The 25628-nt window shown below is 47.9% G+C and overlaps 1 protein-coding gene across 1 annotated transcript; it reads left to right on the top strand.

Moving 5' to 3' along the window:
• The first annotated feature begins 12815 nt into the window (after window positions 1-12815).
• On the top strand, window positions 12816-20364 carry CD4 (CD4 molecule). The gene is made up of 9 exons (XM_041411087.1): window positions 12816-12876; window positions 14392-14571; window positions 14656-14799; window positions 15033-15305; window positions 15746-16108; window positions 16233-16475; window positions 16565-16683; window positions 16920-16987; window positions 20282-20364. The coding sequence occupies exons 1-9, from the start codon at window positions 12816-12818 to the stop codon at window positions 20301-20303; spliced, it is 1473 nt and encodes a 490-aa protein (XP_041267021.1). The 3' UTR covers window positions 20304-20364.
• The last annotated feature ends 5264 nt before the right edge of the window (window positions 20365-25628 follow it).

Below are 25628 nucleotides of genomic sequence, written 5' to 3'. Positions count from 1 at the left end.
TCCAAATCAAGGTGGCATAAGGCAAGTCGGTGGAGTTGAGGTGGAAGGACCAAGAGTCTGTACAATAAAGCAAATAAATCTGGAAGGCTGTTTCAAGTGGAGTCAATAAATAGAAACAGGAAATAAAGCAAATGACATATGAAGGAAAGAGACAGATGCTTTTTGATAAGGATACAGCTACAGGTACAAAACTCAGATAAATATTTTCAACATACCAGAATGTGGTGGTTTGACCCTGGCTGGGTCCATCACTCCTTTCTCTCATTGGATGGGGGACAGAAAATATAACAAGAGGCTCATTGGTCCAGATAAGGACAGGGAGAGATTTCTCACTGATCATCATCACATCAAAACAGACTCACCATGGGGAAATTATTTGAATTTATTACCAATCAAATCAAAGCAGGATATTGAGAAAATAAACTCAAATCTTAAAAGACCTCCATCCCACCACTCCATTCTTCCAAGGCTTAACTTGCTCCTAATTTTCTCTACCTTCTTCCCCACAGCAGCACAGGGGGATAGAGAATGGGTGTTGCTGTCAGTTCATCAGGTGTTATCTCTGCCACTCCTTCCTCCTCAGAGGAAGGACTCCTCACTCTCCCCTGCTTCAGTGTGGGGTTCCTCCCACAGGAGAGAGCCCTCCATGAACTTCTCAAATGTGAGTCCATCCCATAGGCTGCAGTTTTTCACAAACTGCTCCAGCATGGGTTCCCTCTGGGGTCACCAGTCCCACCAGCAAACCTGCTCCAGAGTGGGCTTCTCTCTCCAAGGGGCCACAAGTCCTACCAGGACTCTGCTCCAGTGTGGACTTCCCAGGGGTCACAGACTCCATCAGGCATCCACCTGCTCTGGGGTCTTCCATGGGCTGCAGGTGGATCTCTGCCCCCCCATGGACCTCCATGGGCTGCAGGAGGGAATCCTGCCCCACCATAGTCTGCACCACGGGGCTGCAGGGGAATCTGTGCTCTGGCACCTGGAGCACCTCCTGCCCTTCCTTCTGCACCGACCTTGGTGTCTGCAGGGCTGATTCTCTCACATAGCCTCACTCCTCTCTCTGGCTGCCGTTGTTCATGTTCTTTTCATGCCACTCAAGCGTGTTGTCCCAGAGGCTCTACCACCATCACTGGTGGCTCAGCCTTGGCCATCAGTGGCCTGGAGCCAGCTGGCATTGGCTGTATCAGACATGGGGGAAGCTTCTGGCAGCTTCTCACAGAAGCCAACTCTGTAGCTCCCCAGCTATCTAGACCTTGCCACAAAAACTCATTGCACAGAGGATGGAAACTTTAAAAAAAACCAAGGAAATCCAGTGGATTCCCTTTTAGCAGAGAGGAGGGCTTAAGGAATGCAAAGTAAGTGTTATGCATGCAAATTCCTTTGCATGGGATTCTTCCAAAAGGAATAGGAAGACAACTTTTAATCCCAAACTAATCTTTTTTTCTGCAAGAAAGATCAGCATCATTAGAAAAAATCATATCTAGGTCCAGATGTTCTGCAACCCAGACTTCCAAGGGATTTGCAGTGAGAGGCTAAATTCTAGCAAATAGCATAATCTGAAAAAAGAGCAACAAGAAAAAGACATCTATTGTGGTATTTGTGCATTCTGCACAGCCTTTTAAAAACAATAAAACGTTAAAACCAGATCTCAAATTATGTAGGCTACTAAGGCACACTGAGTTTTATATTTGCTAGGCAAATTTATGGGAACAGTATCAGCACCAATCCTGAAAAAAACAAAAACAAAAAAAAAAAAAAAAAAAAAAAAAAACAAAAAAAACCCATTTCTTAGTACTCTGCTTCTATTGCTTCAACACTTTGATGAATAAACCCAAAACATGTAGGGTTTTACTTTTGCCTTCTAAAGGCAAAACCGTCAAACCAAGCTCCTTACGGGAATGCTGTCGTTGCGGGCAGTGCATCTTGCGCCTCCCACTAAGTTCCAAAGCATCTGGGACAGTCTTTTCATAGTTGTGGATTCCATCAGGCTCAAGAGTTTCTCTCCTAGGTTTCCATCCCGCTGGCCTGCCAGGGCAATGCCACTCCCTCCAAGAGCTGCTCTGAAAAGGGTGTCGCTCCCACCTGAACGGAGGGGTCTCAGACGGTCCCGTGGCAGGAGGACACAGGACAGACACGCCTGGAGCCCAGAAACACAGGAAGTCACACACACGGGCAGATTTTGCAAGGATTCAGTAATTCTCATTCTTACTAAGGTTCCTCTTCTCTTACAGGCAGAGTGTGTTTTCTCTCTTGTCACCAGGTCAGCATTCCCCACTTTTGTATGTAAAATAACACAAGCTTTGGACCAAGGAGGTCCAGCAAACGCCTTAACAAGCTTTGGGGGCTGTCAGGAGCTCAGTTTGGACCCTCTGCTCAGGCACTCCCCAGCCCTTTAAAATCCTAAATTAGCTGTTAGGAAGAAATTCTTCACTTGTAAGGGTGCTGAGGCACTGACACGTTTCCCAGAGAAGCCGTGGATGCCCCATCCCTGTCAGTGTTCAAGGCCAGGTTGGATCCTGGTCTGTTGGAAGGTGTTGCTGCCCGCGGCAGGATGTCGGACTGGATGATCCTTCAGGTTCCTTCCGACACAAACCTCTCTGTGACTCCATGAGCTCTGCGGGGACGCGGCGGCTGCTCCGCGGCCCCTCCATCCCAGCTCCTTGTCCCGAGCCAATGCCGCCATCTAGTGCACTGTGCGGCGGGATCCGCGCTGATGAAACGCCTCCAGCTGTGCATCAAAACAATCGCTGTCACCAGCTTCTGCCCCTTGCCTTTGCCAAGGCCACTCATAGTGAGATATTAAGCAATATGTATCCTATATAGGTCCCTAAAATCTCCTCCAGCCGCCTCCCTCCTGCCTGTTGCATTTCTCACGTGTCCTTAACATGGACTTGGTCTTGGTTAGGCTTGCTTTAGCCCCTGTCACTTTTGGTGACACACTTCTGCAGGTAGTGATTCTTGATTCCTCTGTACAGTGCCCTCCAAGCAGTCTCTCATTTCCCGGCACACCCGGCTAGTCCTGACTCCATCAGGGTCCACCCCTCTTGATTAAATACAGGGGACCCCTTGCTCATGAAGAACCTCTCTGGAGGGTTCCTGATTTTCCACTGTGATCAGCAAATGAACCTTTATCATATCTGCTTAGAGAGCCCTTTCTTCCAGTTCAGGCTTCCAAGTTCCTGCAGAGAGGTATCTCTCCCCACTTTTCCCCATTTCTCAGGAACACAGCTGTGCTGGGGTGAATCACTGGCCCCCCTCAGCAGCCAGCTTGTTGTTTCTAGCTCCCACATCAGGCATCAGAAATGCCCCTCAAGAGGCTCACCAGGTGTCAGCGGTTCTGTTGTAAAGAGAACGCTCCTGCCTTTGAAGCTGCGGATAGTCAGGTGCCTGAAGATCTGTTTTTTATGCTGCATCAAACACTTGTCCTTCCTTCTCTCCAATACCACTTGGCAATCACTAATTTTCCAACACATCTGGGTATCTTTCATCTTTCAGTCTACAGAGGCACACTGAGAGCCCCCACTGATGTGCAGGGAACTTGGTTTTAAGGAGATGATCTCTGGAGGCATCTTGGCTTTCCAGTGAAGCCATGTAAAAGGTCTTTCTCAACATCTGATTTCTGAGGCCCTTCTCTCCCTTTATCTCTCACTTCCTTGGAGACACTCAGTGTCCCTGCAGACTGTGACCATCACCCAGCACAGCCTGGAAGCTTCTTCTCTCCGCTGAGAGGATCTGTTTCTCTCCAAAATATTGCTGGTGATGGGATTAGAGCAAAGAGAGACAGCGCAGAGTGTCTCTGCAGGGGGATAAAGCAGGGAAACATGACAGCCACTGATTTGTGAGAGAGAGCTGTGGGGGAGAGCTGTGTGCAGTGCTCAGGCTGTTCTCGCTGTTCTGGGGGGTCACTGTGTGATGCTGGATGAGCCCCCTTTCCCCAGGGGTGCAGTACAGCAACTGCCCCAGTGTGGTGACAACCAGACTTGCCAAGAGCCTAAAAACCAGTTAAATATTTATGAGGAATATTACATTCAGAAGAGAGACTGACTGGCTAATATTATTCATCCCTTCTGGATTCTGATGTTTAATTAATGCTTGCAAAGTGCTTTGAGATGCTTGGATGAAAGAGATACAAACACGTCACTGCACGCTGTGACCCTTGGTCCCAGAGGCACCTGTTCCCCGCACAACTGCAGCAGCTCCAAGAGATGGATCCCCACCCAGGGTGACAGAGGATCCAGAACAGGCATTCTCACAACATGACAAGCCTGTGGCTCTGTCACCTCAGACCCACAGCCCTGCTTCTCCTTGCAACTCTGCAGTAAGTTCAAGTGCATTTTGCAAGCTTTACCCCTTCAGGGAATGCTATTTCTGGTAGATATTTGCAGTGACATAAACCAACTGTTTAAAAACAAGCCAATGTTTCTGCACTACAGCGTGCTGGGGAGACAAAACGCGAGCCAGAATCTGTACAAACTGAAGCATCAGCTCAATGCCTCAGATCCCCAAGCACTGAGATGCCAAAGCCTTACAATCCCAACCTGAGTTTTCTTAACTGTTTTTTTCCCCAGGACATCCCCTCTCTGGCAGCTGGGGACCAGAAAGGACATTTCTATTTGACACATATGGGAGAGTTTTGAAGATGCTGATGGGGTATGTCAGGTTCTTGCCAGAAATCTGTATCTCAGAAAAGGGCTTTCCCAAGTTCTGGACACCGTCAGAGTGCCCATCCCATCCCATCCCACCCCCCCCCATCCCAGCCTATCCCATCCTATCCCATCCTTTGTATCCCACACTGGGAAGTTCCTGTCTCATGCAGGTGGCCTCCTCTCTGACACAGGAGCTCATCTTTCTCCAAAGTCACAATCAATGGAGAAGCTCTTGCGCTGGAGGCCTGATCACGGCTGTTCCTGTCACAGCAGTGGCACGTGGTGAGCCTCGCTGCTGTGGCTGTCTGTCCCTGCTCCCCCCAAAGCCTGGTTGCACCTCATACCCCTATCCTCCGACAAAGGGGCAAGTCGCTGCCAAAAGGAGGAGAGTGGGTGGCACAGAGATGAAATCTCAGCCAAGTCTGGGGCTCAGTGGGTTTCCGCCACCTTGGCTGAGGCTGGGATTCAGAGAGAGAGAGAGACCAAATGTGGGTGGGAAACCACAAGAGCCCCCTCCTCCACCCTACAGAGAAGGGAAACAGCTGAGATTCAGCAGTGGTGCAGGTTGGTACAGGTTACTGAAGAGTAACCTTACACTGGGTTTACAGGGCAAGGTTTTGGCACTGGAGGGGCTGCATCGGCAGCTTCAGTGAGACATGAGAAGGAGCTGGCCCCGTGTCAGTCAGAGCCACCTCCAGACAGCCCCAGAGCAGACCCACTGCAGACCAAGGCTGAGCTCATCAGTGGTGCTGGTGGCACCTTTGTGACAGTGTGTTTGACAAAGGGTGAAGAGCTGTGCACAGCAGCTGTGGGAGACAGGAAGGACAATACGTGGGAGAAAGAGCCCTGCAGACACCAAGATGAGGGGAGGAGGAGGGGCAAGAGGTGCTCCAGGTGCCAGAGCCAAGATTCCCCTGCAGCCCATGGAGAGTCTGAACTGGAGTAGGTTTTCTGGCAAGAGCTGTGGCCTATGGAGGACTCACACTGGGTTCCTGGATGAGGTTATCCAGCACCCTGCCCCATCACACCTTGAAAACCTCCAGCAATGGCAACTCTGTCACATCCCTGGCGAGGTTGTTCTGGTCACTGATTGTTTTCACTGTAAAAAACATTTTTCTAATGTCAAGATGTACATGAATAGCTGCAGTCCATGGGAGGAATCCACATCAGAGCATTTCTTGAAGGACACCACAGTGCCACATAGGAACAGCATAAGCAAGAAGAAGCAGCAGAGACGAAGTGCTATGAGCTGACCATGACTCCCATGACTTGTCCCCAGTGATACTTTGGGGGAGGAAGGAGGGATAGAAGAGTCGGGTGTGAAATTCAGCCTGAGGCGAAAAGCGAGATGGGAGAAGCTTTTTTAAGTTGTTGGATTTTTTAAAAAAATGTATCACTATGCTATCTATGTATTTGTTTTTAATTTACCATAAATTAAATTAACCTTTCCCCAAGTTAAGTCAGTTTTGCTCATGACGGTAGCTGGGGGGAGATCTCCTTGTCCTTATCCTCACTCGAGAGGGTTTTTCATATTTTCTCCCTCTGCCCTGCTGAGGAGGGGGAATGAGAGAGCAGCTGGGTGGCTGCTGGCCAACAGCCAAGGAAAAGCCACCACTGCTATAAAGAAAATATTCTCTTATCTCACCCTAAATCTCAGCCATACTCCCCAGACAGGTGGGGCTGGGGTCAGCTCCTAGAGGTGCCTCCTCTCAGCGGTGGTGCAGGAGACAGGCTGGGAATGGAGCTCAGACTGCTCCTACAGAGTGCGGGAGGCATGGGCTGGGTCTGGATCTGCTCAGCTAACCTGTTAGTTCGTGAGCTCTCCTCCTCAGTGGAGCAGAAGCAGCTGCCAGCCGTCCATGGGGAAGTTCCAGCCCGTCAGGGCCTCCCTCGCTGCCCTGTGGCCAACAGGCTCTCTCTGTTCCGCACACTCATTCTCCCCACCGCGGCACACATCACCTTCCGCTCAGGTCCATTTCTGTTCACACCCAGAGTGGAAATCACGTGCCTTTGGAAAATCACCATCTGCCTAGAGAAGTCGGCGGATGTTGGCAGAACCTGGAGGGGCAGCAAGACCTCGCTGTCGCTCCGGCTGGAGAGGAGGAGACATCAAGGCCAAGCCTACATCTGCTCGCTGAACATCAACTTCGCTCCTCTTTTGTTTCAGCTGAGTTGGGTGAGATCAATTACGGCAGGTGACAAACACAAGGAGACAGAAACACAGAGGCTGAGAGAAAAGAGGTAAGGAAACTCTTTCTTTTGCTAAGAGGCCAGCCTGTTTTCGGGTTTTTTAATGCTATGAACTTTATTACTCCGCTCAAGTTGCTGTTTCGGCACGGATGGGTTGGTTTTGCCCCGCTTAAAGGTCTGTTGTAAAACCATCTTAAACCTTGGACTTGACAGTACTTCTGGCTGTGCAATTCTCCAAGGCCTTTTAATTTTAACTAAAAACTGTTTGTCTCCCTGGAGTTTTCTCTGAAAGGGGCATGAAAAAAGGGAGTTATGAAAAGCTCAACTTGCCTCAGAGCCTGGGGATCTCATGGATCTTTTAAACCCATAGATAGGGAAATATGTCCTATGTGAGGGCCTGTCACCGGTGACTGCATATCCCCAAGGGCTGCAAATGCATTGGGAAGCAGCCCTCTACCAGCTGCCACTTGCTATCACCTTCTCCACGTACCCTGCAGGAAGGGGAACTTTATTCTAAAAAAAGCCTGCAAAAATAAGAAGATGCCAGTCTCTAGCTAAGTAAGGATGCCTACTTACATCTGTACGTGCTGAGACTGAGGGGTCTGTTCTGCTAATCCAGGCTGACTGGCTCACTGCCTGACACTAGCTGCCAATGCAGCCTGATCCATTAGCTCAGGGCTGAGTGAGCAGGATTTCTTGGAAAAAGAGGGATCCTTGCAATTTCAGGACAACAGAAAAGGGATTTGCTTTCCCCTTACATGGGTTGCTGTGCTGTTGAAAGCAGGAGTTTCATTTCTGGTTGAATTTTTCAACTTTCAGGTGGCATATTCTCCTCAGCTTCCATCAGCCACCTCCAGATATTCCTCCACATGAGGGTTGAGTTCAGGTTACTGCTCAGTGTTCTCCACTATGAACTCAACGTCCCTGGTGCAGGTTAGAATCACGGGATCACAGAATGGCTTGGGTTGGGAGGGACCTTTAGAAAACATCTCATTCCAACACCACTGCTGAAGGCAGGGACACCTTCCACTAGACCAGGTCCCTCAAAGCCCTTTCCAGCCTGGCCTTGAACACTTCCAGGGATGGAGCAGCCGCAGTTTCTCTGGGCAGCCTGTTCCAGTGCCTCATCAGTCTCTGAGTAAAAGATTTCCTCCTAGCATTCGATCTAAACCAACCCTCTTTCAGTTTAAAACCATTCCTCCTTCTCTTATCACTATCTGACCATCCAAAATGTCGCTCGTCATCTTTTTTATAAGATCCCTTGAAGTACTGAAAGGCTGTGATGAGGTGTCCCTGACTTGCCCTTTGTCCCCCTCAGTGTCTCACAAGCATGTCTGCAGCACAGCAGGGCTCGGCTCATCCAGACTGAGCATCCACCTCATCCCCACTAGTGGTTCTTGAGCACCCAGGGACGCTGCCCACCTGATCTGCCGCAGCCTCTCGTGGGGACCCTGTATTCACCAGAGCAAAACTGGGGAGGGATGAGACCCAAATGTCCTCCCAAGCACATAGAGGGCTCGGAAGGCTGACGAAGGAGCTGATTTCAGAGTGCATCACAGTGCCTTGACTAGTCACAGCCTCTGGAGGCTTTAGGCAGGCCAGTCTTGGCTTCCCCTCCGGCCAGAAGGGAGCAGCCTGGGCTGTGGAGATGGAGCCACTTCTTGTGGCCTCCACGTGGTTCCAGGCATGTGGCTGGGCATGGGGTACTTCATGGCTGAGGGGAGCTTAGCTGGTGCTGACACAGTGACATCACCACGCTCCTTGTCCTGATGGTGGGACCTCTCCTGGGGAGGATCAGCTGCTTTCACCTGTGTGACCCCATGGATCCTGCTCCAGCGCCTCCCTCTCCCAGGGGCTCCAATGGGAGGAGGGCATCGGCTCTTGGATGAGCAGAGATACTCAGGAGGAAATGGAGGGAGGGTCAAACAGTCCAGGGGGACAGCAGGGACCATGAAATGACCTTCACTGCTGTCATAACTTTGCTCTCTGCTGGCAATCTTCATTGCACTTCGTCTCTTACCCTGCCTGCTGCTCGCCTGACGTTTGCTTTAACGTTAAGGAGTAAATTCAAAGAAACCACTATTTGGTAAAAGAGCCAAGTCAGCTTTGTTTCAGATTTTTAAACTGAGAGAAGAAGAGAGGTGAACCCCTTTAGCCCAGAGCCCCACAGCTGAGCCTAACTCTCGAGCGGGGCAAGACGCAGCTGCATCCCTGAGCCCTGGCCCAGCAGGCAGCACAAGGGGAAATGCCGCAGAGGAAGCTGAGGGGTGCAGCCCCGCTGGGGAGGGAGGGCTGGGGCACCCCCACCCTGGCAGAACGAGCTGCTGCCAGATCAAAAGCACAGCCACAAACAAGAGCGAGAGGAGAAACGAAAACCGCGCTGCAAGGAAGAGGCACAGGAGCGCACCGAGAAAAGGAAATGGCCTCCTCTGCATCAGGAGCGGTTGCCCAGTTTTTATTTGTTGGGTTTTTTTTAATTTAAGTTTCCTCCTGTGTCATGCCAGTGCCAGCCTGTGGAAAGGCCTCTGTAGCCATCACCCACTGGGGTTTGGTACTGGAGGAACCGAGGGGCTGCCAGCCCTGCTCCCAAGCAGATGTTCTCCAGGCATGGCTTGGTCCTGTAGGCATCATTCTCTGAAGCAAGCCCACTCACTACCTCAGCTCTCCTTTTCCTATCCCTCTGAGAGGCAAAGATCATTAAAATAAGTCAAGAAGGAAATTAAACCAGTTTAATAAGAGGGGGAAGTTAAAATGAAAAGGAAATCAATGTTCACTTGGGAGGGAGCCCTGCTCCTCCGTTGCTAGATGTGCTAATAAATCAAGTATGCCTGGACTGTTTCTGGCACAGAGGCCAGCTGGCATGAGATGGTCTGGGCTATTAAACTCACTTAACCTCCAAAATGAACTGGCCACATGCCAGCCACCTAATGGGAGAGGTCCCTGGCCCATGCTAACACCTAAATGCATCCCAAGAGTTGCTTGGGAGAGCGAGAATTGTCCCCGGCCAAAAATGTGTCAGGAAATGTACTAGCAATTTAACAGGACTGATGAGTATGTTCCAGTGCCTGGGGACATTCTGTGACACCGCTTAATTTATGAGTACCACCGTAAGATTCAGCTGGGCTGCCTGTAAGGAGGCTGTGGGTCTGCTTCAAGCATCCGCTAATGAGAGCAGCTTGCTCGGTTAACACAGCGGAGCCTTGCTCGCTCAGATCTGCACACTCCGGAGCAGCCTCGCCTGAGATCTGGCCTGGAGGGATGCAGAAGGAGACAGCAAGGCAGGGGGGAATAGGAAGTGGCATGCATGAGAAGTAGAAATCAACAGGGAGAGAGGGGAAGTGTGTAAAAGAAATCCTAGCTGAAGGCAACCCATTTTCCCCACTGATTTGTAACATGTAGGTGGTAACATCATACCACTTCTGTGGAGATCTGCCACAGAAATACAAAGATTAGTGTGAACAAAGTGGGAATGCAGAAGATGTGAAACCAAGAGAAGAAACAGAAGAACAAAGATGCATCAATCTGCATCTACCAAAATGCACAAGGTCAGCAGTTCACCAGTCCCACAGTGCTCTGGTTGTGTGGTTTTGCTCAATAACCAGGAAGCAAGAAGGCAAAGAACAAACTGAAGCCATATGACAGGAGAATAGAGATTCCCAGTCAAAACAAAATGATGAGGTGTGACTCAGCAATTTCATTAATTTTTACTTGTTCCATTACCTTCAGATTTTATATAAAGTTTAATGACTTAAAAAATTTGAAACCCATCACTGAACTGTTAATTCACAGATATTACTTTAGAGTGGGGGCTGACTTTTTCATCCCACAGGAACAGGTGATGCGAGATTTCACAGCAGGGATGAGGTTTCTCCTGTCACTTCAGGAATGGATCTTACTCAGGGCCCTGTGCCAGTTCTCAGTTATCGATGTTCCTTTGGAGTGAGATGCATACAGATGCCTTGTTAGTGCCCCTTTCTTTATTCTGTAGCTTAACCCAGCAAACTGCTTCATCACTGCCTCTGCATCTTGTTAGGAGTGATCTCCAATCATCTGCACTTGCTCCTTTGTTTTACAATTTTTGCAGAAAACAGCTCATGCAAATATTTCCTGGCCTGGGGTGGGTTTTTTGTTTTGCATGAGGCAAGCCACAAGTCTCCTCTGACTGTGTCTTTGCCACCTGTTTCTCTTCTGATGGTGCATATGGCTGCTGTCTTGTTCTTGCACGCATATTTTTCATCTGTGCATGTCTGTACATCGGTCTGGAGGTCAGATGTTGTGCTGACCTGATCTCCATTTAAATATAGCGCTGATGTTTTCATCTAGTCTTTGATAGCTTCACATGCTCTGATCATTAAATTAATTTCAGTATTAAATTATCCTCTAATAGGATATATTACACATAATATAGCACATCGTACATATAAATATTGTAGAAAATTATTCATGCATTTCTTTTGAGTTTAATCCCATTAAGACTCCAGCCTTCAGTCTGTCACACGCCTGACATGGGGACTGTTTGCTTTCAGAGAAGTGAGGTCACCTCACTGGCTTGCTCACTCCCCACAGCATTTAAGCTGCTTGGCTTCCCTTCTGTGGAACATGACTTGGTTTAGGGATGGAGAGCTCAGCAGTGTCCTTGCACCAGCAGCCATGGTCCCCTTCCCCTTGTCACCTACCCAGCTGCAGCTGTTACCAGCACTTGGTCTTTGCTACAGTCAGAAACTGGATTGAATTTGAAAACTCACCTTAACATGACCATTAGCTTCCAGTTTCCACTTAAGGTTTTACTACCATTAATGCAACTTCTTCTTTTGGACCTCATTTCTCCCTTCTCCCCATACTTTTCATTGAATAGTCCTAAGAATTCAAGCAGGTCTTTCCAACATCAGACTTGCTGGTTATTGAGACTTTTAAGGTAAGAAGTTAAAAAAAACCAAAACAAACAAACCCAAACCTGAAGAAAAATGTTAATAACAGATGGCCATAATCGTAGAATCACAAAATTACACTGAAATATTTAAATGGCAAGGGACATTGGGAGGTCTCCAGTTAGTTCTCCTACTCAGAGCTGAGTTGACTCTAAAACTACAACATGTTGCTCAGGGCTTGACAAAGCAACTTCTGAGTGTCTCCAATGCTGGAGATTGCCTGGCATCTCTTGGCACCTATTCCATTGCTGAACCACCTTCAGTGGGAAGAAAGTTTTCCTTCTATCTAGTCAACATTTCCCTGCTCAACATATGGCTGCTGCCTCCTGCTCCTCTCCTGCGCACATCTGAGAAGAATGTGGCTTATTCTTCTAGGTAATATCCATTAGATAATGGGAAACTGAAATTAGATCCCACTTTGGCTCCCTTCTCCCATCAAGCCCAGTTTTCTGCCTCTCCCTGCATGTCAAGTGCTCCGACTTCCACACCATCTCACTAGCTCTCCACTGAACTCCTTACAGTTTGTTGGCACCCTTCTTGTACTGGGGGCCCAAAACTGTGCCCTGTATCCTAGATGAGACCTCAGGTGTGCCAAATAGAGAGAAATGATTACTTCACTCTACTTCCAGCAGAGCTGGCTGTGCTCTTGCTAATGCAGCCCTGTATGTGTTTAGCTTTAATCTCTGCAAGAGTGATGATAACCCACCATAGAGAAGTAAAAAAGCACAGAACTCTTGGCAGTATAAACAGCTGCTGCCTGATGAATGCCAGAAACCTAGGGATGAGTAAAATGAAATGTTTATTACCAAACTCCAGGGGCACGCTGCAGATGGATTCTTTGCTGAAACAAAGGGCTCTGGTGACTTTCCCAATAAGCTTCCATTTTCCTGTGCTGAAGGATGGTGGGAGCTGACTGGGAACACGAGTCCCATCCATCGAGGTCTGAAAAATCAAACATTATTAACAGAGCATTTGGGTCTTCCAGGATAAGATCCCTTGGCAGTGACAACATTTCCAGCCCTGCTCTCTGCGGACAGGAGGAGCGTTCCCAGCGATGGAGTTGAGTGGCACAGCCCCAAGCTGCACGCTTGCTGCCTTCCTGCTTCTGCATCTGGGTGAGTACTGGGCCCAGCAAACCCTCACGGTTCTCACAGCCTTTTCACAAGCCCCATAACACTCGGTGTATTTCTAGGCTCTTTCTGATGTGTCATATAAGTTTCCTTACACGGTTTAGCTTTGGGACTCAGGTTGTTCCCAGCCTGCCTGCTGAGCCTGCCAGCCAAAACCAGGGTTTGGGGAGCTGCCCCCCAGAGATGCAGGAGTGGGGGTCCTGTGAGAACCAGGATACACACCAAGCACGTGGAAAATATGTCCTCCACATTGCCTCCAGCTGTCTGGGCAAAAATATATCTGTGATGTGCAACCACATCTGTGATGTGATCTTCAGAATCTCATCACAGATTTGCCCTTGCAAATGGAATGCTACTGGCTTGCTTAGCTTGACTGCTAATATCATAAGCTTTGGTGGATTTTTTAGTGCTCATTTTCCAAGAAAGGAAAGACAGTGAATAAGGCCAAGCCCGCATTTCTCAGATACTCAGCTTTGATTTCTCTGGTCACAGAGAAAAGACTGGAAATCTTTTGTTCATCCTAGAACCAAATGAAAAGCAAAAGATATCTTATTAACAACATTTCTAATTTCACAGTTAAAGACAAAATCATAAGCTTCTGTAGTCCAATGTGCAGTTATCAAAAACCTATATGGGTTGCAGGTGACATCCTAGAGGGATGTAACTTCTGGCAAACCCTACATTAAACTCATGTAAACTTCTCATTTTACACTTCTACAGCTCTTCAGTACTCAGGTCACCTCGGGGATTTGCAGGTTAGGCATCTCTGAGAGTTTACCAGCAGCGAAGCAGGAGATCACAACCCTGTTATTCCCAATCTTACCTCTGGCAACTCCATCTCTTTCTTAAGGTCTACTGAAGAAACCTTCTTTACAGTGAAAGAAAGGAAATGATTCTCCCAAGAAACCACTCCTAATGTTTCTTCAACTTTATAAATCCTATTTCTTTTACTATCACATAGCCCTCCTCTCAAGAACAGGGACCTGACATTAGGTCAGCCTTCTTTCTTTCTTTTTTACTTTATTTCTTCATTTTTTTGTGTTTTCAGTCTTCATCCAAAAACTGGAAGAAGGTGTGAGCAAATTTGTCAGTGCTGATCACTTGTTGACTGGGGAGTGAAGGAGGGCTGACATATGCTGTCCTTCATTTGCTACCAGTAGAATAACTAAGTCTTATCCAGTGGAAAAGGGTTGTTTCAGTAAAATTGTTGACATTTCAAAATTATGAATGATGGTCAGTCCACCATAACTACTGGTATTTTCCTTTTTTTTCTGGATGTATGTGAAAGAGAATAACCAGGTAACAAAAGAGCTTGATTGATTGATTGATTGCTTGATTGATGATGTAAAGGAGTGACAAATTCAGAAATTGAGGATAATTTCAGTGTCTGGGAAAGGGAGGAGAAATATCAAGCTATTTTTTGAGGGCTGGGAAGTGTTTACTGAGCCACCCTTCAGAAAGTGAACTTACGCCTTTTTTTGGGTGGATATTGACTTTCAGGACTGATGTCCAGTCTGGCTCACCAAAATGAATTCCAGACTGGGCTTGCAGGAGGGGAGGTGACCCTGAACTGCACAGGCATACTTCCTGACTCACAATTACCTCGGGACACAGTTGTGAGCTGGAAGTACTCTGATACTCTTCTGTGGCGTATGGAAAAGAATAACAGATATTGGAAAAGTAAGGCTTCCAGTTCATTACCCCTTCTCCCTTCACACAGCTGAGAAACCTCTTCCCTCCTAACCAAGCCTGTTTTTTCAAAAGAACCAACTTTCATTACTGGCCGAGCTGACATCAAGATGCAGTATAAGCAACTGTCCGTGTGGAATTTGAAGCTCTCCGACGCCGGCATCTACACCTGTGAATACGGCACTCGCAAAGTCCACACCTCACTGCACATCTTTAATTGTGAGTGAGTGGAGGCCTTTCAGTCATCAGGAGGGGAGGGGACCATAGAACTTGGGGAGACCTTTCTGCTGGGATTCTTTATCCAGCTGCATTTCTTCTGTCCCGGGCTATCACAGTTCATTCCTCCTCCATCTCCAGAGCACAGCGTCTCCATGTTCTCCTTGGTGTAACACTTGTCTCTCTCTTGCAGGAAGAGGAATTGACTTACTGGCTGTCCTTTTCTCTTTTTACAGTTACGATCCCTTTGGATGGGCATTTTCTGCAAAATGAAGCCCCTAAGCTGATTTTAACTCAGAAGTCACCCAGTCGTCTACCCGATCTCAGCATCACATTGTTTGACAGTAACAATAACAGAGTAACGCCAGAAATACAAAACGAGGGCTGCCAAAACTACACAGTGAATTTAAAGAAACTGGAGACTATGGACAGCGGGACCTGGGTGTGTCAGATCCATTCAGACTCCCCACTGATTAATCAAAACATCTCCTTTGCTGTGAAGGTATTAGGTATGTGACAACAAAAATGGAGCTCACACACAGGCTTGGGAACCAGTGCTCCCTTCAGCTCGCGAGTTTAACTTTTAATCTCCACATCCCAAGCACTGGTTGGGATGACTTCCCAGGGCTTCCAACAATGCAACTTGGTGATTGTTCTGCTGCCTGAGCTCTGTTCAGCTCTTGCACTCATTTTTCTCTCCAGGCTTGGTGAGGAGAACATTGTCCTTTCCTTGGGGTCTATTCTTCTCAGCTCTGCAGTGCTTGGGAGCTTTGGATCTTTCTGCTGTCTTATTCTCTCTCTGTTTAACCTTCCTGGAGGATGTCGTGGCTTTTCTCCAAGTCCTTTTTAAACTGAGTGCAGCGTGCCTCACTCTGGATCAAGGGCAGACATGGGGAAGCGTAACCATGGCTTTTCCTGCCTCTGTATTCCTTGTCTCTTCTAAATTCAGGTTTTCAGAATCCAGATTTGGAAAGAAAGTATGCAACTGTTGATAGTACTGTCATCTTGTCATGGCGTCTGAACTCCCAGGAGATAAAGTGGAAAGAAGGTTTCACAGGACAGCTGAATTGGAAACAACAGGAAAGTGCAAAATCTCATGAGCTGCTTGATTTCAACGTCACAGCACAAGGACAGCTGCATGAGACTAAAAAAAGCAACAACTTGCTGTTTGAGATACCTGAAAGAAAACCTGAAAGTACCATAAAAGTGAAGCTCCCCAAAGTCCATTTCAACCATTCTGGCCAGTACCAGTGCCAGCTGGAGTACCAAGGAAGGCGTGCACAGAGCAAGATAGAGCTGCTGGTGATGAAAGGTGAGAGGAAGGAAGAGAAGTGGGTCATGAAGAGGAGGAGCTGCAGAAACCTGCAAGCCCCAAAAGCATGGATGGACCCACCTTCCCATGGCCTCACTCACATGTCCTTTTCTTGCCTTTACAGTCTCAGCTAACCCTGCTGGGCCACTCTCCAGAGGGGCCAATATGACCCTGGCCTGCCAGGTCTCTGGACCGCTGGCTCCCGATGCCTACTTGCGCTGGGAGCGTGTGAACGGCACTAAGATGGACACTAAGAACTCAAAGCAGCGTGAAGTAAAGTTGGAGATGAACATCAGCGCTGCAGGGCTGTGGAGCTGTCACCTCATAGAAGACGGTGACAAAAAGATCAGCTTTCATTACCACGTGGGTATGGAAATTAGCATCACATCCCTGCCCCAGCCCTAAAGCTATAAGATTCTGTTTGTTCTGTGTCTAAACGCTTGTACCCTCCCACAGAGGAAGCTTCTGTTTGGATTAACTATGTGATAATTGGAGCAAGCATTGGAGGCAGTTTATTGGCGTTTGCCCTTGGGTGCCTGTGCATCATCAGTGGTATAAGCTGGCAGCGGAGAAGGGTGAGTGCCACGGTCCCTGTGAAAGGTGCAGAGATTACTGGCTCTCCAAACCCCAGGAGGAGTCAGATTTCCTGTCTGGGTGCAGGGCAGAACAGACAAAGGGCCAATCCTTAGACTCAAGGCAAGTTTTTGAGATGGGCAGTCTGCCCGTCAGACAGCACTTTACTACCACTTCAGAGGAAAGCATTTGAAGCATAAAAATATCCAATTGTTCTTTGTCCCTTCTCTCCTGGCAGCAACGGGCAAAAAGGATGGCACAAGCAAGACAACACTTGCTGGAAAACAAGACATGTCAGTGTCAACAGTAAGTGGCAATGAGGGCACCCCGAATAGGCAAAGACTGTTTTCAAGAGAGGAGCTGGATGATTGAGCGGGGAGAAATTGAACTTGAGCCTCTTTGGTGAAACAGTACAGCTGCATTTCAGCATTTTCAGCTCTTACTCATGTTAATTCCTGCTTAAGAATTATGAGCTTTGCTAAATCCCACACCCATGGTAGCACTGTGTTGGGAAAGTTTTGAGCAGAGTTATTTCACTCAAATTATCTTAGTGTTGAGAGATGTTAGCCAAACCCAAGCAGGAGTTCCAAAGTCCTTTGGTAGGGTCCACAGTGATCTGAGATCTGGCTATCTAGGCTGTGGAGGTGGAAGACACACAATCAAGCACAAAGATTAAACATAAATTTTAAAAATCCATGATGTCCATCATTTAATTGCAGCTCTGCTAAAGCATCGCTGGACAGCATTTGGTGAAAATTGCCAATAACCTCCCAGGAATGACAAAAGAGGAGAAAAAAAATCACAGAACAGTCTGATTTGTACCCTTTCCTAAAGGCCTTGGGTGATGTGAAATACACCATCATGTCATGACCCCTTTCATGGGAGCAAGGATTTCTCAGCAGAGAAGCTGCCCTTTTCCATGTCTTTAAGCTTATATGGTATCAGGCATCAGAAGCAGCTGTGGGAAACACTGACAGCCATTCTGTCACTGGAAGTGGAGCACGAAGGGAAGTATAAATGGCTGCATGAACAAGTTCAATGAATATTTGGGTACACAACCAGATTTCTGCTTCATTTTCACCAGTGACATTGGCAAATTGGGATAGTTTCACCTAATTTTTTTTTCACTGTCACCAAGAATTCAGGGAGGATCACAGCTGGGATGTATATGTGGTGAAGAGCATAACCTGTGTCAAAAAATTCACCTTGTTTTCACCTACATTTTATCAAGGTTAAAAAAAAAATCCCCATAAAGAGAGGACAAAGTCTGTACAGATACATCAAAATCTTGATAAATCTGTGCAGTACAAGTGCTGATACAGTTGTTCCCTAACTCTCTTTGCTAAGTAAGCAGCTCAGTGTAACTGAAACCTAAACTGCAGCCGTGTGAATGTTCAAGTAACTGTTTGCATCCTCAGCTACAGAGGCAGGCAGTCATTCTCTATGCAAACAAAAGTGGGGGTGGTACTCATGTAGTACTTTTCTCTTGCAGCCGGCTGAAAAAGTAATACTGCAGCACTGACATCACAAGGACTGATGAAGTCTCTGCCTGTACCTAACCACCTGGCAGCCCATAGTGCTCTGTGAATCCATCTCCCATTCTCCTGTTTTAATGTAATTCTTTATTCCTTCATCATTCCCCCAGCCTCCCATGGAGGGAGGTTGTTTGGCTAGGAGCCAGTGGACCAGACAAGAAACCCCGAGGGGTTATGATTGATCCTCAGTTCTATAATGAGAGATGCTGAGAGATGTGTGTATATATATACACACACACACACATATATAATATGCTTGTATTTTGTTCATGTACTTAATTTGACCTTCTTGTGGAACCAATTTTATGCGCTTCTTTTATCTGCCTGAGCGACAATAAATTACTTTGGGGTTGGGAGTTATTTTTTGCAAGCTGGACTACATTTTTTTCTGAAGCACTCTTGTCTGGTTCAAATTCACATTTCTCTCTTTCCTGCTAGGATGTGAAATGCTGATTCTCACTATCTCCAACCTCCCTGGCTGCCATGAGCCTTCCTCAATGCGCCAGATCTTTGCTCCCTGTGAAACCTCTCTGTCCATGCTCATTTGCCTTTCCTGGGCAAATCTATCCCTCAGCCATTGGCTTTCAGCTCTCCTATAACAAGCTAACAAACAAGTAAAAACAGTACCATCAGTAGGATAATTCAGAGCTAATTTTATCAGGAGGGTAGCCCAGGATACCAATAGATCCTGGAAGTCAGAGCCCGAAGCAGTGCTTACCTAGAAGGTAAGTTTGGGAAGGGGATGAGAAAGTAATATCCTGGGGGAACAAACCAGCCTTGAACTGCCTGGTCCCACAGAGTGCAGAAAGCAGATGCTTCTGAGAAAGCCACTGAAATTGTTTCTCACTGAATGACCCCCTTTTTTTTTGGCTCAAGGAGATGAGCAGAGGGCGTGAAAAGCCCAGGAAATTTCAGATGGAACTAAAAGCATGTTGCAGAGACGACAGAATGTCCTGAAAGAAAAATGCTGTTAAAATATGTACACAGAAGTCTAGTGTTTATAGAAGTTACTCTACTGTCTGTCTGCTAGTGGCAGGTCAAAAAGGCCTTGAGGTCCTGCAGCTGTCACTGGCCGCAGTCCTGGTCAGTGGTGGTCTGGGTAATGGCCATTCCAAATTGCTTGGCACAATCCCCTCAACAAAAAATTACCCCTGTTTCTGCAGCCCAGACTCTTCACCCTAAATGACTGCTTGAGTACCCAAACTCACACGGGTATTTGGAGCACAGGGGTCATCCTGTACCACCTGATACCTGGATGGGACAAAAAAATCAGGCTGGGTGAACATCTGTTGGGAGCTCCTTCAGCACTGCAGCCATCTTCAGCAGTTCAGATGCTCACCTGAGGTTCTGACAGCTGAAAAACCACCTCTTTACCAACAAAAAATCAGCCTTGACTTTCTCAGCAAGAGAATCAGCCTGACAATAAAAGACTAAGCTAATAGGGCTTATTAAAAACCTTGTGTCCCAGTTTCAGCCAGCGTAGAGTTAATTTCTTCTCAGCACGGGATCCATCAAACCTGGCCTGTCCAGGATAAAATGCATGGGTAGCAGACAATGCCAGCAGCGGTGGCTCGGAGAACACAGAGGTGCCTGAGCTGCCTGACAGCTGTCAAAGCCAGGCTGGCGCTCTCCTCTCTTGCACAGGCTGGAGGAGGCACACCGAGTCCTCACAAGTGACCAAAGGTTCTGTCCCCACCTGCAAAGAGCACGGGGGCTCACAGCCCCGCCATCGATGCAGAAGGTCCCTCTGTCTGCTCCCAGGCAGCTTGGTTAGCGTGGCAGCAGATGTGGTGGTGCCACTGGGATGTCTGTAAGCACCCAGCTGCATCCACAGATGCACAGCTTCCAGTTCTCCCATCTGCGTGAGTGTGACAGAAATGATAGGCCTTCCTCAACACTGCACAATTCCTCAGCGGCTCTCCTGATCTCAAAAGTTGTGACCCTGCCCTACTCTATTTGAATCTCACCTGCAAACACAAACCACTGTAGGCTCTAATCTTATAAATCTCTCTTTTTTGGCAGCTCTCCTGTCTGTGTCTTTTCATTTTCCTCCTTTGTTCCCTAGATGCACGGACTGCCCTGATTGAGAGAAAAGTCATTCACAGAGCGAGCCCTAGTTGGGCTTTGCTTTCCATCTGAGTGCAATACTGAAATCTTCAGTGTGGGCTTCAAGGCAGCACAGAGGTAGAGATTCAAACCAGATAAGAACAAGCTTGCACAAAACGTGTCAAAGTAGATGAGTCCCCAGCTGGAATGGAGTGCAGCTACATCTTGCCCAAGACAGGACTTTAGAGGCTGTCTTCCATGTATCCTGGCTCTCCTTCTCAGGAAGTATTGAGGACTTCTCCCTTTGCTAGGTGTGACAAAGGTGTATCTACACTATGCAATGGAAGTAATGCCTCTGCATGACACAAACCGCAGCAGTAAACAACTCTGCAAAGCAGCAAACACAATGACAAACTTATTTTATCATGTGGTGACAGCTCATCAGAGTAGCCCTGAGATGACAGCATACATGGCAATACTTACAAAATGACAATGTCAGCAAGAGCTCTGTGTAGTGATGTGGAAATACCACAGAAAGCATGAATTTGGAAAAATACGTGAAGTGCTGATTTTTCCTACTACATCAGTCTTTCTGGTACTACAGTTCCCCATGTTTCTGGGCTGCAGAAGGGAGAAGCACATGCTTCAGTCCTTTGGACCCCGCTCCAACGCATGGTCCTCAGTCAGGATCCACACACCTCCTTGCTCCAGTGGAGGGAGGAGGTTGGACACAGCTGAGGATATACTGCCCTGCCCAGTTCTGCTGAGCTAGAAACACAGGGGCTGAAATAACCCCGTCCCACAGCACTACTTCCCCAAGCCCCTCCTGCTTCCCAGTTTATTTCTGCCCTCTGAGTGCAACGTGAGGCGGTGATTTGGTGGATGCTGTCAGCCCGGATCTGCCGAGGCGATCCATGTGACTCATGCTCCCCGCAGGCTCTGCAGCAAAGCACTCGCATCCCTCAGCCTTCAGAGCCAAATGACCCTCTGTGTTTCTTTCCATGTTCCCAAGGTCTAGAAGGGAAAAAGCTGTGCACTTCAGCCTCTTCTAATTCCTTTTTATCTTGGGGATGGGAAGGGGGGGGATGGGAGAGGAAGGGCAGTATTCAGTGTCCATTTGAATGGCTCATTAGCCTAATGCAGATGCGGAGAGAGTAGCTTCCATCCACCCTTCTCAAAGGTGAGGGCAGAGCTGGAGTACCAGACTCTTCCAAGATGTTCAGCTGTGGACTGGTTCCTTTCTGAGAGTATCCCCAAGTGTGTGTTTCCTAGGAGGAAGCCCAGGGTCTGTAAGTGCGCTCACCTCTGAGCAACACATCCAAACCACAGCCTTTGCCTCATGCATGCCAGCATCCTTCCTTGGCATCCCCCCTGAAGAAGCCCTTGGCTCTCCTTCAGTTCATTTTCCAGCCAGCTTGGCCAAGCCTTAGAGGTACTTCCAGATTTGGAGAATGAAAGAACAGCAGAATAAGAGGTGGTGGCAGAAATTGCCTCACTGGCAAGGCATCAAAAAGGAAGAAAGGAGAAACCCCAGCTCCTCAATGCTTCAGCACCAGCTGGCTCATGTCAAGGTGCCTGTTTCAGGCTCCAGTGCTGGGAAGTCCCTCCTCTGAGCTTGTCCGTGTGCTGTGTGGAGATGAGGCTCTGGACACGGACAGCAGTAACAGGGATGCTGGCTGCCTGAGGACCATGGCTCCTGAGAGGCCAGCACGCCACCTGAAACAACCAGGGGAGCCAGAGAGCTTCCCTGGCAGGAGCCAGCTGCATCCAGCATGTCAGCAGTGCTCCTAAAAGCCCAGGCTATATTTGAATTAAATGATTGTTCTGGCCTTGGGAAACCTCAAACATACCTAGAGAAGCTAGAGGTAAAATGAAAATTGTAATTCAGTGCTACAAATTTAAAGCAAAGAAGTAATTTTAGCTCCTTCCAGATATTGTGGGTTCCCAGACTAATGATTCAAGAGCTCCTAATTATCTTTTCTGTGTATGAGAACAAACAAGTAAGTGTTCGGTAATTTTGGAAAGCAGCATAATTAAATTCTGAAATGACAGTTTTACATCTTTTACAGACTGGAATTCACTGAGCTGGGATATCAGTGATGCCACAAGAGCAAGAGGGATGAAAAAGGGGTCCCTAACATGCAGAAGAGAAGAACACACAAAGCATTACACTGGATGGGAAGGGGGATGGGGGGAAGAAGTAGGACATGCACACCTCTGCAAAATAGCATGCAGCATCACAACATCATATATTTGACAAGGTTACCCTGGCAATTCCTTTTCTCATGGAAAATATCATATACCAATATTTATGTACATGACAGAGGAAAAAAAATATTCTGAGGGTGCCCAGTTGTGTGAGTAAAAACATTCAGTGGTAAATAGGCATCCCCAAGTCCAAATCCTAGTTTATACATTGTGAACCCTAAGTACTTCTGTGAAGCTCATAACCAGCACTAGTCATCTGTCCCCTGATGAGAGCTATTATCAATTGCCCATTTTCCAGACGAAATATCCGAGAAATCTCACTAAATCTTGCTGTACGGTGCTAGAAATAGAACCTAAGGTTTGGATATGACAAATCTACATTGCAGTCGCTGTCATTGGAGGGAGATGCTTGGCTGGATTCTTGTTAGCCATTAACCACACCCTGCCAGAGAGCCAGGAAGGATGCCAGGAAACCTGCTTGCAAGCACACCAATCTAGCCTCACAGGAGGCTGTATAAGTCGTGTTGGGGCTCTGAGGGTGGATTTAATTGCATCCATGATCTGTGAGAAACATATGAAACCTCCCATGGTCCCTATCAAAGTCCTGAGTAAGAGCTGCAAACCATCAAAACCCTGTGAAGCACATTTGGCTGTCGTGTAAATGCTTCTGCTTTTAGGATTCTGCTGTTTGTTCCTTGGTTAATGAGCTCTGTTCCTTTAAGGATCCAAGGTACCTCTGGGAAGTGCATTTCCCTGGACCTGCAGAGCTGCTGTCCAGAAATAACTGATCTTTATGCAGTGAACTTTTCCAGAAACCATTTAATGCCACGACATTGTACCAATACTGTTTCTTCAGGCCTGGATGCCTTAGACTATTTTAGTGAGCTGAGACTTTAGACAGCAGGTTGCTGGTCAGAGTACAGCCTAGCTCTGTAGGAATTAAAAAATGCTCCCAGCTGTGTCAGTTCTACTAAGAGATGAGTCTTGTGGGGGGTCACACTTCTAGCCTGGACTTCCTAGATACACAGGGAACCCTTCACTGTGAGGCTTCAGGATTTCCAAGTCTGAGTATTGGTGCTACTTTGCATGTGCATTGTCAATATGCAGCATATACACACCTCCAACACCCCTCTTACAAAAACCAGTGAAACCAGATGTTTGGAAATCCTTAAAACACATTTAGATGAGATGACATGAGATAGAGGACAAGCATCTGCTTGGGAGTGTGACAGCCCTAGGGTAAGAGCTCTTCTTTCGACAGAGTTTGTTCTGCTTCACAGTAAATCTTCAATTTTTTTGCTTTCATTCAAAGTAATAACCCAGACTAATTTGCAAACACAGGAAGCTTCCTTGAGACTGGAGGACTCTTACCATCCAGCTCTGCTCACCAATTTCTGTCAGGTAGCCTAAGCCATGAAGAGATGCTGGGGTGCAGCTTGTCCCTTCCTGTGTGGAGAGGAGGCAGACAGACAGCACAGAAAGTGCTGGAAGCTTGCTTTGCTGTTTGCCTGAGAGAATACGAGGATGTATTCACCCACACAAGCAGGCTAACAATTCATGCTAAGGAGACTCAACTCCTGAATCAGAGGAGGATGGTGATGTGGAAGTTATCACATTAAGCAATTCATCCAAATGACACAATTGAAGCTGCACAAATGTTTACATTTGTGGATACAGACCTTCTCACTTCAAGCCATAAACCTCCCACAAATGATACAGGTTGAAAAGTGACAGAGGGGGGCCACTACTGTCCTTTCTCACTTCTTTGGCTCCTGCTGTCGCTGGACTGGTGATTGAGCTGAACCACCTCAAGACTGTTCCTCTGTGGGAGTCCCCCACGCCAAAGAAAAGCCAGATCATGGCAGCATTGTCACCACCTGTTTTCCCCAAAAATATCTCTTACCACCTACCTGATACCAAGCTGGATCTATTCTAGTGGTTCCTCGTTCTACTCACTGTCTCCAAAAGAGACCCTACTCACAACAGCTACTGCAATGCAAATCTCTTTTTTACCTCTGGAACTGCCTTCGCTGCTGCCCCTGGGCCCGAGAACCAGCAGTACCTTCAGCTTTCTTCCTCAGGAGCCTCTCCCTCTGCTGACCCTACAAATCTTAGATGAAATTCCTTGCTATCTAAGACATTTGGGGTCACCTCAGCCAATATTGAGAATGATAAATGAAATCTGCCCTGTCAGCAGGATGATAAAACTGAGCAGAACCTGGATCCATAGGTCCACTTTAGCGAACAGGATGGTGAGGCAGGAGCAGATCTGTAGAGGGAAGCAGCTGATGATGAAGACTTTTTGGCCACACTATTAATGTCTGGGGACTTACTCCAAACTAGCCCTGGCCCAAAGCAAAGCTGAATTCTCATAGTGGTCAGAGGACATCTGCTGCACATCTTTCAGGTCCTTTCACCTAAATTGTTTATGTTCTCCTGATCCAAACTGAGGTGCTAATGCAGCTGCACACTAACTGTCCACCAACACAGATTCCTATCCCAGTTCTGATGGAGGAAAGAAGGACAGAGATACTGGCAGACAACAGGCCCTAAAATGAATGAAGACAAGGAAGGTATTGGTGCCTTCACTCCAGTAGCAAGACGGTAACAGGAAAATGAGAGGTCTTTTGTCTTGTGAAGACTTTCTAGATAGGATTGTCCTGGCTGAGGACAATCAGCTGGAGGGGGAGCTTTACCCCTCTGCCATGACCAAACCATTGCTCTATCCCACTCTATCTCCTGTCCTGTCTTCCCCCTTTCCCCTGTCTGTGGGACCATGCTCTTGGTTGGTGATGGAAGAGGCCACTACAGCAGCTGTGCAAACTGAGGCACCCTGGGCATCCGATGCTCTGGGCACCTCGCCCTCCAAGCACCCTTTGCAGCACCAGCTCTTTGCCTTTCCCCTCACTTCGCACCCATCTCCCCCACACCTCGCACGGCCTGGCTGCCTCTTCGGCAAAGGGAGCCGGCGCCTTCTTGTCCCGCGAGTGGCCCTGTGGGGCGGCCGTGTCGTTCCGTGGGGCAGGAAGGCTGCACACGACGGGGAGCGGCCGTGCCTGGGCCATGTCCAAGCGGGGCTCCGGGAGCACGGCGGGGCGCAGCCCGCCCCGTCGCCGCGGCCCGTCGGGAGTAGCGGAGGGGCCGGTGCCGGGGCGGGG

The sequence above is a fragment of the Onychostruthus taczanowskii genome, unplaced genomic scaffold (genome assembly GCF_017590055.1).
Source record: "Onychostruthus taczanowskii isolate IOZ18803 unplaced genomic scaffold, ASM1759005v1 scaffold34, whole genome shotgun sequence".
NCBI lineage: Eukaryota > Metazoa > Chordata > Aves > Passeriformes > Passeridae > Onychostruthus > Onychostruthus taczanowskii.
Note: the sequence above shows the minus strand (reverse complement) of the source record. Positions and strands in the feature narration are given on the sequence as shown.